This window comes from Oncorhynchus mykiss, chromosome 1 (genome assembly GCF_013265735.2).
Source record: "Oncorhynchus mykiss isolate Arlee chromosome 1, USDA_OmykA_1.1, whole genome shotgun sequence".
In the NCBI taxonomy this organism is placed as follows: Eukaryota; Metazoa; Chordata; class Actinopteri; order Salmoniformes; family Salmonidae; genus Oncorhynchus; species Oncorhynchus mykiss.
Window position 1 is genome coordinate 61,611,875 of NC_048565.1, and position 12,827 is coordinate 61,624,701.

Consider the following 12,827-nt stretch of genomic DNA (forward strand, 5'->3'; position numbering starts at 1 on the left):
TAGGAACACCTTCCAAATATTGAGTTGCATCCCCCTTTTGCCCTCAGAACAACCTAATTTCGTCGGAGCATGGACTCTACAAGGTGTCGAAAGCGTTCCATAGGGATGCTGGCCCATGTTGACTCCAATGCTTCCCACAGTTATGTCAAGCCACAGTTGTGTCAAGTTGGCTGGATGTCCTTTGGGTGGTGGATCATTCTTGATACACATGCGAAACGGTTAAGTGTTAAAAATGCAGCATCGCTGCAGTTCTTGACACAAACCGCCTGGCACCTACTACCATACCTCGTTGAAAGGCACTTAAATCTTTTGTCTTTCCCATTCCCACATACACAATCCATTTCTCAACTGGTCTCAAGGCTTAAAGGCTCCTTCTTTATCCTGTCTCCTCCCCTTCATCTGCACTGATTGAAGTGGATTTAACAAGTGACATTAATAAGGGATCATAGCTTTCACCTGGATTCACCTGGTCCTATGTTATGGAAAGTGTTAATGTTCTTAACATCTTCCATCTCTGTTTTCTCAGAGACCCTGTCCAGCTGCAGCTTCTACACAACCAGGTGCTTATGGAGCAGCAGCAGACTGACACTGAGCCAACCGGAGCCACCCAGAGTCAACCGGAGGCATCTGCCTGGCCAGCCCGGAAGCAACCTGAGCCCCAGCCCCAGCTCCAGCACCAGCAAAGCCTACCCCGTTCATCTACCCCCATGCCCCTGCAGTCCACCCACCCCGCACCCATACTGACCATAGCCCCAACACCCTTACTCAACTTCACCCCTGTGACAACACTGAACACTACCCCTGCAACCCAGCTAAACACTAATGCCCCTGCACCTCTGCTTAACATTGCCTCTGCACCACTACTGAACCCATACGCAACCCAATCTTATTTTCTTTCTTCTTCTTCACCCCTGCTAAACACAAGCCCTGTACCACCAATAAACACTACCTCTGCACTACTACTGAACACAGCCCCTCCTGCACCCATTATGGGTACCCTGCCATCCCCTCCTCAACTGAAGACAGCTTCATCTTGTATGAGCTCCCCTCCATCTGCCCCTCTGCTGAGTACTGTTCCTGCACCCCACCTGCATACCAGCCCTGCATCCCCACCCTATATGACCCTGCAAAACACCACCCATTCTTCCCAGCTGAACTTAGCCCCCTTATCCCTGCCTAAATCTATTCACGTACCCCAGTTTAACACACCTCTCATACCTCATCTGAATACAGCCCCCACAGCAACTCTCAGCTCCATCCCTGCAGCTTTCAACAGGGCCCCTACAACCATGCAGAACACCTCCCCCTCCCCCCTTCTCAGAACAACTCATGCCTCCCTCCTCAACCTGGCTCCCATTTCACAGAGCTTCAACTATGCTAGGCCAAAAGAGTTTATCACTGCCCAGACTCCCCTCTCTCCAGTCAGGAGTCCCTCCCCTACAGAGTCCCCAGTTCCGTTGCTCCACGAGCTGGCTGCCGAGCTCAACTCCTCCAACCCCAACCTGTTCTCTCCACAACCCAGAGTCTTCCCCACCAGAGTCCTCAAGTCACCCACTAGCCCCCCTTCCTTCATGTCCTCCCCCACCTCCCCCACCCTTTTGCCTGCTGCCTACCTCAACTCTGTGTTCACCCTGCCACAGCAGTCACCCCCACAGGCAGCGTCCCCGACCTCCAGCACCTCCACCCCCAGCCCCATCCAGAACCATGTGGCCTTCCTCAGCTCTGTCCTGCCCTCTCTACACACCACACAAGCCACCAACTCGATGGGCCTGCCCAGGAGTGCCCATGGGTAAGACCCTATGATTCCTGAATTCCCGGGAAACATTTCCAACGTTCCCAGGTTTTTCTATAAATCCTTGTTGGATGATTCCTGGAATTGGGAGAGAATAAGCAGGGGTGGAATCCTTCAACTCGGAATCCTGCAACCGGGATTTTGGAAAACTCTGGGAACTTTGGACCTCTTACCTTACACTTCAATTCATCATATTACAGTTTTACATATTGTAAAATACATTTTTGCTAATACATTTGTTTTGTTCCACAGGCCACCTCAAGGCATGCAGAAGAAGTTGCCTACAAGCCCTCGTCCCATGTCAGATGTTGACATTCGTAGCAGCCAACAAACCCTCCTCCAGGATATGGAGAAAAAGCTTAGGTTCAATGAAGATTTTATGCGTGGTCATGTACAACAGGTATCGGATATATCCCTTCAATTGTACTGTTATTCCCTAAGGCATAGTCCTTCCATTATGGGGCGGCAGGTAGCCTAGTGGTTAGAGCTTTGGACTAGTAAACAAAAGGTTGCAAGATCGAATCCCCCGAGCTGACAGGGTCAAAATCTGTCGTTCTGCCCCTGAACAAGGCAGTTTAACCCACTGTTCCTAGGACCGTCATTGAAAAATAAGAATTTGATCTTAACTGACTTGCCTAGTTAAATAAAGGTAAAATAAATAGATTGACTGAATATGAAACTAAATGAACGAGTACTTGATTGATGTAGTAATGTGGCTTGGAGTGGAACCAACAAAGGAATAGAGTGATCTCAAATAAATAAAGTATTATTCTTCTACAAATTATTTTCAACCCAACACATTCCTTCATGGCGCATTCTCACTTTCTTCCCATTTGCTATTCTGACATTCGTATTCCAGTTCTATTTTGTTCTCCTTTTACATCGCAAGGGGAGCAAAGTGATACAATGTGAAACGATATGGAAGCAGTTAGAAAATGCATTCATCTAAACCCGAGAGATCAGCAGTGCATCAGCAATCATTCCTTTTCCAATCCTTCATTTTCCATATTCATTCATCAAGTACGTCTACCATGTAACAACATGCAGATCATATCAATCACAAATGAGTGGTGGTAACGTGTGTGTCCGTTAGTGTGTTTGTGTTCATCAATCATCCCTATCTTCTCATAGAAGCAGACTACTTATGAGGGGAAAACAGCGAGCAGACCCCTCGGACCAAACATTCCTGCCACTGTCTTTAACTATGACGAGGTACAGCGAACATCTCTCCCTCCCAAACATTTCTTTGCTCAGAAGGTTTGGTAACACATTACATTAAGTTGCTCTTAAACCTGTGCAGAAAGACTGTATTTACACCGGTGACAACATTAGATTAACATGTTGTTGCAGTGCATTTGGAAAGTATTCTTGACCCCTTGACCTTTTCCAAATTCTGTGACGTTACAGCCTTATTCTAAAATGTATTAAATTGGGGTTTTTTTCCTCATCAATCTACACACAATACTCCATAATGTCAATGCAAAAATAGTTTTTTAGAAATGTTTGCAAATGTATTAAAATCAAAAATGGAAATATCACGTTTACCTAAGTAGTCAGACCCTTTATTCAGTACCTTTGGCAGCGATTACAGCATCGATTATTCTTGGGAATAACGATACAAGCTTGGCACACCTGTATTTGGGGAGTTTCTTCTACTCTTCTTTGCAGATCCTCTCAAGCTCTGTCAGGTTGAGTGGGGAGCGTCGCTGCACAGCTATTTTCAAGTCTCCAGTGATGTTTGATCGGGTTCAAGTCCGGGCTCTGGCTGTGCCACTCAAGGGCATTCAGAGACGTGTCCCGAAGCCACTCCTGCATTGTCTTTACTGTGTGCTTAGGGTCGTTGTCCTGTTGGAAGGTGAACCTTCGCCCCAGTCCGAGAACCTGTTCCATTGCGTTCAGGACTTCATCAAGGATCTGATCTTTCTCTGTACTTTGCTCCATTCATCTACTCTCCCAGGCCCTCCCGCTGAAAAACATCCCCACAGCACGATGCTGCCACCACCATATTTTCCAACTCCAAGCGGGCTGTCATGTGCCTTTTACTGAGGAATGGCTTTCGTCTTGCCACTCTACCATAAAGGCCTGATTGGTGGAGTGCTGCAGAGATGGTTGTCCTTCTGGAAGGTTCTCCCATATCCACAGCAGAACTTTGGAGCTCTGTCAGAGTGACCATCAGGTTCTTGGTCACCTCCCTGACCTAGGCCCTTGTCCCCCGATTGCTCAGTTTGACCGGGCGGCCAGCTCTAGGAAGAGTCTTGGTGGTTCCAAACTTCTTCCATTCAAGAATGATGAAGGCCACTGTATTCTTGGGGACCTTAAACGCTGCAGAGATTTTTTGGTACCCTTCCCCCTTCCCCAATCAAGTTGTAGAAACATCTCAAGGATGATCAATGGAAACAGGACGCACCTGAGCTCAATTTCGAGTCTCATAGCAAATGGTCTGATTATGTATGTAAATAAGGTATTTCTGGTATTTATTTTGAATACATTTGCTAAAATAAAAAAAAAAGTGCTTTGTCATCGTGAGGTGTAGATTGATGAGAAAAAAATATTTAATCCATTTTAGAATAAGGCTGTAACATAACAATGTGTGGAAAAAGGAAGGGGTCTGAATACTTTCTGAATGCACTGTACATAGTACCTCAGTAATTGCTTAATGGAATTGAACTGGTTTTTGTAATTACACAAGAGGAATTGGAACTATTCCTTATTCCACTTGCGTAACGACTAAAAACCACTCAAGGCCATTACAATTACAAAGCGATAAAAAATACGTATTGTGAGTGTAGTAAAGTGTTAGTGAATGTTCAAAACCGTTTTTTAAGTAGTATGTATGGATGTATACTCATATATCCAAACACTGTAGTTAATTCATCATCCTAATCAGGCACTTGTAAAGTATGTGTTAACTAATATCCATTGCATGAATAATCCAAACAATGTAATTTCACAACATTTCAAACACCAGTAACATTACCACTACCGTTAATCTTTTCAGTTCCATTACCTCAGGTCCTCAGGAGAAAAATAAAAAAGTTGACGTATCAAGATAGAAATCTGTTGGAATTTGAATTTTTGGAATGATGTGTTTGATATTTTTCGCCAGGAATGCTTAGCTTGATATTTCAGTCCAAATGTGTTCTCTGTTCTCTGTTTTACCCTCAACTTCTGTTGTATTTTGTGTAGTAGGGATCAGTCCAATACCAAGGGAGAGTGATAAGAGGAATGCCACTGCATGATACATTTTACGGTTTAAAGCTGCACTCCTCAATCTCTTTTTCTGCCCACAGTGAGACCAGAACAGTTGTCTTTGTAAACTGAGGGCTGGTAAATGTAACTGCCACTTTTGAATCAAAATGCTACTTTTTGAATCAAAATGGATTGAGGAGTACACCTTTAACCATGGTTGGATGTCAATTCCATTTAATTCCACTGGAATTCTAATGTTCTTCATTACTTTTCAATTAGGATTATTCTAATTGGATTGAGTTCAACCCTGCCTTTAACACGATATCCCAATTGATTAGTGGTGATATTGTGCTCTGGGTCTGATTCCTCTGTCAATCCACTCAAGTAAATACTCACCCAAACAGTTTCTGACATGTCTTTTTAGGAGTACAAAGTGTCCAACTTTGAGCAGAGGCTGTTGAGTGAGATAGAGTTCCGTCTGGAGCGCACGCCAGTCGAGGAGTCGGATGACGAGGTACAACACGATGAGAGCCCGACAGGGAAGTGCGTCGCGCCCATATTCGACAGGAAGCTGAGGAACTTCAGGGCTATGGAGGGTGTCCCTATGACGTTCTCCTGTAAAGTGGTGGGGATCCCCGTACCGAAGGTGAGACAGCACGCCTATGGTCTCTAGATATGTTTTCACCCACACTGTTTTTTTTAGCAGAGGTTTTCATCCAAAGTAACTTACAGTACAGGGAGTACAAAGGTTCTTAGTATGTGATCCCATCAGAAATTGAACCCACAACCTTAGTGTTGCGCTATCAGCACTCTTACCAACTGAGCCACACAGGACCACACAGACGGTCAATGTTTTATTTGCCAACGCCAGGCAAATAAAAAATGTTGGATCATATTTGGGGGTCGCCCGGGATCTGGACATATACTCAACGTTTGTTAGAAATCTCCCTCTCGCTTCAACACCATTTCAGGTTTACTGGTTCAAGGATGGCAAGCAGATCTTGAGGAAAAATGATCATTATAAGAAGATACGAGAGGGGGACGGAACTTGTGTCCTACACATAGAAGTCACCAATAACGACGATGATGGCAACTACACTGTCATGGCAGCTAACCCCCAGGTAACCGAACCACCTGTAATCACCTTTCTTACCCTTTCACTAAATCGGATTTGTTGATTAATGAATGAATGCTCACCAGGGACGAATCAGCTGCTCTGGTCATTTGATCATCCAAACGGGTCCTCTCCGAAACCGAATGACACCTATGATTCACTCTCAGAGGTGAGCAGGACTGACTGAGTGTGCATTGGGATCTGCAGAGGTAAGAAGAACCCTCTTCAGGTTGGAGAGCCAGCATGATTGCAGCTCTTAATGTTTTGTGGAGGCTACTTACAGTAAGATCCCAGATGTACATATTGCCCAGACTACTGTTGAACAACACTCATAGCAACCATAAACCAATATACCGTTAAACCCATCAGAGAAAAATACATTGTTTTATCTCTATGAGGGCAACATGAATCTCATGCATCGTTGTATGGGCTCCCGATTGGCGCCGCGGTCTAAGGCACTGCATCTCAGTGCTAGAGGCGTCACTACAGACCCTGTTTCGATTTTAGGCTGTATCACAACTGGCCTTGATTGGGAGTCCCATAGGGCGGCACACAATTGGTCTAGCATCGTTAGGGTTTGGGCCGGGGTGGGCCGTCATTGTAAATAAGAGTTTGTCCTTAACTGACTTGCCTAATTAAGTAAAACATTTAAAATCATAATAAAATTAGCGAGAGCGATTAGCGATTGCAGATGACAAGATATCTCAGCAACACCAGGGTGAATATACATGTACTGTAACATGTTCAGCACATCCCTACAGGGTGCGGGCCCGCATACAGGAAGTAGAAGAGGGTGAACCAACCCAGGAGCGCTTCTTCCGACCTCACTTCCTTCAGGCACCAGGGGACATGGTGGCTCACGAGGGCAGAGTCTGTAGATTAGACTGCAAGGTATGTCCTCTCTGGATGAAATAACCATGGACTTGTAAATAAGCAATGGGCATTTAATACATTTTAGAATGACTATTAAAAAATATTATTGCTATAAACCAGTTAGGATAGCCTTTGCAGATAGATAGGACTGCACACATCTCACAAGAAGTGTTGTGTGTTTCTCTGTTTTCCAGGTGAGTGGTCTACCAAACCCAGAGCTGATGTGGCTGATCAACGGGAGGCCCATCTACCCAGACGTCTACCACCGGATGCTGGTGAGGGAGAACGGCATCCATTCCCTTGTCATAGACCCTCTAAAACAGGACGACGCTGGGACATACACCTGCATCGCCAGCAACAAAGCAGGACAGAGCTCCTTCGGTCTGGAGTTAAGAGTTGTGGGTAAGAGTTCTCGAAGCAATGAAGCATTTTCATGAAACCCAAATAGTGTACCTCTTGATAACAAATGAGTATTTCATGATTATTAAAGATTTATACGCATTTATGATGACTAGGTAATCAGTGAGAGCTTTTGAATAAGTACAAAGTCAAAACCATGAATTGGTTGTTGTAGTGATGTGTGCCATTACAATTAATAAGTAGTAGTAATTAGTAATTGTACATGACAGAGAATAACTATTCTTTGCCCTTTCAGAAAAAGAGATGAAGCAGGCCCCCCAGTTTGTGGAGAAGCTCCAGAACACAGGCATCGCAGAGGGCACCCCCGTCCGACTGGAGTGCAGGGTTCTGGGCATGCCTCCACCTGTTATCTATTGGAAGAAAGACAACGACACCATTCCTCACACCAAGGCCAGAGTCAGGTTAGTGTTCCCTAACTAACCTCTCCCCTTCCAACCAGAGAGGTGACTGCCCATCCTGTGGGTGCACTTATATTAAAACTCATGAAGACAAGAGGTAAAACAAAACCATGCCAAATTAGCTTAGACTTTTTGAGATTAGAATATTGATGCCTGTTATTCACCAAAAAAGTATTATTATTATTATTTTTTAAACCACAGTGAATATATACATTTATTATGATAATTTAATTGAAGAGATGAATTTTGATTCTAGCATACACCAGGATGCCACTGGATATGTTTGCCTCCTGATTCAGCCTACCAGGAAAGAGGATGCTGGCTGGTACACCGTATCAGCAAAGAATGAGGCTGGAATTGTTTCATGCACAGCCAGGCTAGACATCTATGGTAAGTTCAATTCAATTTCAACAGCTTTCTTTTACCCACCAGTGTTTATTGTAATAGTTTTTAATTAGTTAATAGTTGCTAATGATTGTGCTTAAAGTATATCAAGATATCAAATGAATGCACAATTATACCCAACGCTACAGTGCCTTCAGAAAGTATTCACGCCCCACGACTTTTCCCACATTTTGTTGTGTTACAGCCGGAGTTTAAAATTGATTAAATTGAGATTTTGTGTCACTGGCCTTCACACAATAACCCATAATGTCAAAATGGAATTATGGTTTTAGAATTTCTTATACAAATTAACACAAAATGATAAAGTTAAAATGTCTTGAGGCATTAAATATTCAACCCCTTTGTTATGGCAGGCCTAATGTTCAGGAGTAGAAATGTGCTTAAAAAGTCACATAATTGCATAGACAATAATAGTGTTTAATTAACATTATTTTGTATATTTTTTAAAATATTTTTTTGTTTTTTCAAATTTTTACCCGTTTTTCTCCCCAATTTCGTGGTATCCAATTGTTTAGTAGCTACTATCTTGTCTCATCGCTACAACTCCCGTACGGGCTCGGGAGAGACGAAGGTTGAAAGTCACGCGTCCTCCGATACACAACCCAACCAAGCCGCACTGTTTCTTAACACAGCGCGCATCCAACCCGGAAGCCAGCCGGAAGCCGGTGCGCGATGAGACAAGGATATCCCTAACCCGGTCGCGGCCACGACAGAGCCTGGGCGCGAACCCAGGGTCTCTGGTGGCACAGCTGGCGCTGCAGCTGGCCACTGCACCACCCGGGAGGCCCCATTAACATGATTTTTTAATGACTACCTCAGGTCCCTCAGTCAAGTAGTACATTTAAAACACATATTCAACCACAAAGACCAGGGAGGTTTTCCAATGCCTTGCAAAGAAGGGCATCTATTGGTAGATGGGTAAAAAAAAATTAAAAAGCAGACATTGAGCATGGTGAAGTTATTAATTACACATTGGATGGTGTATCAATACACCCACTCACTACAAAGATACATGCTTCCTTCCTAACTCAGTTGCCGGAGAGGAAGGAAAGCGCTCAGGGATGAGACCAATGGTGACTTTTAAACAGTTTAATGGCTGTGATAGGAGAAAACTGAGGATGGATCAACAACATTGTAGTTACTCCACAATACTAACCTATATAACAGAGTGAAAAGAAGGAAGCCTGTACAGAATACAAATATGCATCCTGTTTTCATAAGGTGTTAAAGTAAAACTGTAAAAAAATTGGCAAAAAAAATCACTATCCTGAATACAAAGCATTATGTTTGTGGCAAATCCAACACATAACATCACTGAGTACCACTCTTCATATTTTCAAGAATGGTGGTGGCTGCATCTTGTTATGGGTATGCTTGTCATTGGTAAGGATTAGGGATTGTTTGTTGTTGTTGATAAAAATAAACCTAATAGAGCTAAGCAAAGGAAAAATCCTAGAGGAAAACCTGGTTCAGTCTGATTTCCAACAGACACTGGGAGACAAATTCACCTTTCAGCAGGACAATAACCTAAAACACAAGGCCAAATATACAATGGAGTTGCTTACCAAAGGGACATTGAATGTTCCTGAGTGGCCTACTTACAGTTTTGACTTAAATCGGCTTGAAAATCGATGGCAAGACTTGAAAATGGCTGTCTAGCAATGATCAACAACGAAGAATTAAAAAAATAATAACGTGCAAATATTGTACAATCCAGGTGTGCAAAGCTCTTAGACTTAACCAGAAAGACTCACAGCTGTAATTGCTGCCAAAGGTGATTATAATATGTATTTACTCAGGGGTGTGAATACATACAAATGAGATACTTCTGTATTTCACTTTCAGTAAAATGTGCAACATTTTCAAAAAACATGTTTTCACTTTGTCAGTATGGGGTATTGTGGTGAGATAAAAAAAAATGTAATCCATTTTGAATTCAGGCTGTAACACAACAACATTTTGAATACATCAAGGGGTATGAATACTTTCTGAAGCCACTGTGTCTCTGTTGTCTGCAGCCCAGTGGCATAAGCAGGTCCCTCTGCCTATGAAAAAGGCTCCGCGGCAGGGCAGTCGCTATGCAGTGCTGACCGGCCAAGGCCTGGACATCAAATCTGCCTTCCCCACGACGGACAATAGCCCCATCCTGTTCTCCAGCTCCCCTGTGGAGGCACAGCTGGAGAGTGAGGAGCTGTGAGGAGCAGACACACTTCACCAGAGGGTTGTAAAAGTCTGTAAAATTTCCCATAATGCACAGGTTTTTCCGAAATTCCAAAAGTTTAGGAAAGTTTGAGAATTTTGTCAACCTACTCCACCACCACTTTAATCACAACTGGCCCTTTGAGTCTACAAACTTCTCTTCTCTGGAGTCTCATAGGGCTGGTTTCCCAGACACAGATTCAGCCAAATCCTGGACTAAAAAGCATGCCCAAAAGAGAATCTCCATTGAAAGTGCTTTTAGTTCAAGACTAGGCATAATCTGTGTCTGGGAAACTGGGTCCCAGAGTTGAGTCTGCTCTAACACCTCCTAATGACTAATCTACTAGTTCATCTAATCTGTGGTGGCCAGTGGGATGGAAGAGCAGGACTATAATCTTAGCAGTTTGTGTCATCTGGTTTGTGTGATACATTTGATGTGATACATAGAAATTACAATGACATAAACGGTTAGATTTACAACTGGCAACCTAATGCTCTGTTTGTTTTTCTGCCGTTCCTATTGTATCATTTGAAGCGTCTTATTCACACAAAACAGACAAACTTGCCAAGTTTTAGTTCACTATCATCTTTTGATAGGTCTGATTTGTTTATGGTTCATTTCTACTTTTTGATTAGTTAGTTTGATATTGAGAAGGTTGTTGAATGTTGATGATCATGACATACTTTCATCATCATACACTTCAACCTGTTCTTTATCTTTAGCAAATTGACTATTTCGTTTGGACGTGGTTGTTGTATGGTTTGTTTTTATTTCAAACGTATATATTTGTGTCAAATAAAGATAGTTTATTTTTAATGTTTATATAAAATATATGTGCATTAAATGTAAATCAAAGAAATACACTAAAGGAAAGCCAAACTGACAAATTAAACTCAATATTAGGAAGGTGTTCTTAATGTTTTGTACACTCAGTGTGTATACAGTGGGGAGAACAAGTATTTGATACACTGCCGATTTTGCAGGTTTTCCTACTTACAAAGCATGTAGAGGTCTGTAATTTTTAATCATATGTACACTTCAACTGTGAGAGCCGGAATCTAAAACAAAAATCCAGAAAATCACATTGTATGATTTTTAAGTAATCCATTTGCATTTTATTGCATGACATAAGTATTTGATACATCAGAAAAGCAGAACTTAATATCTGGTACAGAAACCTTTGTTTGCAATTACAGAGATCATACGTTTCCTGTAGTTCTTGACCAGGTTTGCACACACTGGAGCAGGGATTTTGGTCCACTCCTCCATACAGACCTTCTCCAGATCCTTCAGGTTTCGGGGCTGTCGCTGGGCAATATGGACTTTCAGCTCCCTCCAAAGATTTTCTATTGGGTTCAGGTCTGGAGACTGGCTAGGCCACTCCAGGACCTTGAGATGCTTCTTACGGAGCCACTCCTTAGTTGCCCTGGCTGTGTGTTTCGGGTCGTTGTCATGCTGGAAGACCAAGCCACAACCCATCTTCAATGCTCTTACTGAGGGAAGGAGGTTGTTGGCCAAGATCTCGCGATACATGGCCCCATCCATCCTCCCCTCAAAACGGTGCAGTCGTCCTGTCCCCTTTGCAGAAAAGCATCCCCAAAGAATGATGTTTCCACCTCCATGCTTCACGGTTGGGATGGTGTTCTTGGGGTTGTACTCATCCTTCTTCTTCCTCCAAACACGCCGAGTGGAGTTTAGACCAAAAAGCTCATGACCTTCTCCCATTCCTCCTCTGGATCATCCAGATGGCCATTGGCAAACTTCAGACGGGCCTGGACATGCGCTGGCTTGAGCAGGGGGACCTTGCGTATGCTGCAGGATTTTAGTCCATGACGGCGTAGTGTGTTACTAATGGTTTTCTTTGAGACTGTGGTCCCAGCTCTCTTCAGGTCATTGACCAGGTCCTGCCGTGTAGTTCTGGGCTGATCCCTCACCTTCCTCATGATCATTGATGGCCCACGAGGTGAGATCTTGCATGGAGCCCCAGACCGAGGGTGATTGACCGTCATCTTGAACTTCTTCCATTTTCTAATAATTGTGCCAACAGTTGTTGCCTTCTCACCAAGCTGCTTGCCTATTGTCCTGTAGCCCATCCCAGCCTTGTGCAGGTCTACAATTTTATCCCTGATGTCCTTACACCCTCTCTGGTCTTGGCCATTGTGGAGAGGTTGGAGTCTGTTTGATTGAGTGTGTGGACAGGTGTCTTTTATACAGGTAATGAGTTCAAACAGGTGCAGTTAATACAGGTAATGGGTGGAGAACAGGAGGGCTTCTTAAAGAAAAACTAACAGGTCTGTGAGAGTCGGAATTCTTACTGGTTTGTAGGTGATCAGATACTTATGTCATGCAAATGAATTACTTAAAAATCATACAATGTGATTATTTGGATTTTTGTTTTAGATTCCGGCTCTGCATGCTTTGTAAGTAGGAAAACCT

General features: G+C 43.3%; 1 protein-coding gene across 8 annotated transcripts in view; it reads left to right on the forward strand.

Moving 5' to 3' along the window:
* Positions 1-11,404, forward strand: part of mypn (myopalladin) — a 50,478-nt gene extending 39,074 nt beyond the window's left edge. For 7 of the 8 annotated variants that reach the window (XM_021607077.2, XM_036981823.1, XM_036981826.1 and 4 more), the window contains 11 exons: positions 527-1,789; positions 2,045-2,192; positions 2,924-3,004; positions 5,406-5,627; positions 5,953-6,102; positions 6,182-6,264; positions 6,857-6,986; positions 7,163-7,370; positions 7,624-7,789; positions 8,043-8,176; positions 10,210-11,404. In XM_021607077.2, the coding sequence (XP_021462752.2) occupies positions 527-1,789; positions 2,045-2,192; positions 2,924-3,004; positions 5,406-5,627; positions 5,953-6,102; positions 6,182-6,264; positions 6,857-6,986; positions 7,163-7,370; positions 7,624-7,789; positions 8,043-8,176; positions 10,210-10,388 (2,764 nt within the window). In that variant the 3' untranslated portion in view covers positions 10,389-11,404. The remainder of the gene's footprint in view (positions 1-526; positions 1,790-2,044; positions 2,193-2,923; positions 3,005-5,405; positions 5,628-5,952; positions 6,103-6,181; positions 6,265-6,856; positions 6,987-7,162; positions 7,371-7,623; positions 7,790-8,042; positions 8,177-10,209) is intronic. The other variant, XM_036981830.1, reaches the window with a different exon arrangement.
* Positions 11,405-12,827: the final 1,423 nt, after the last annotated feature.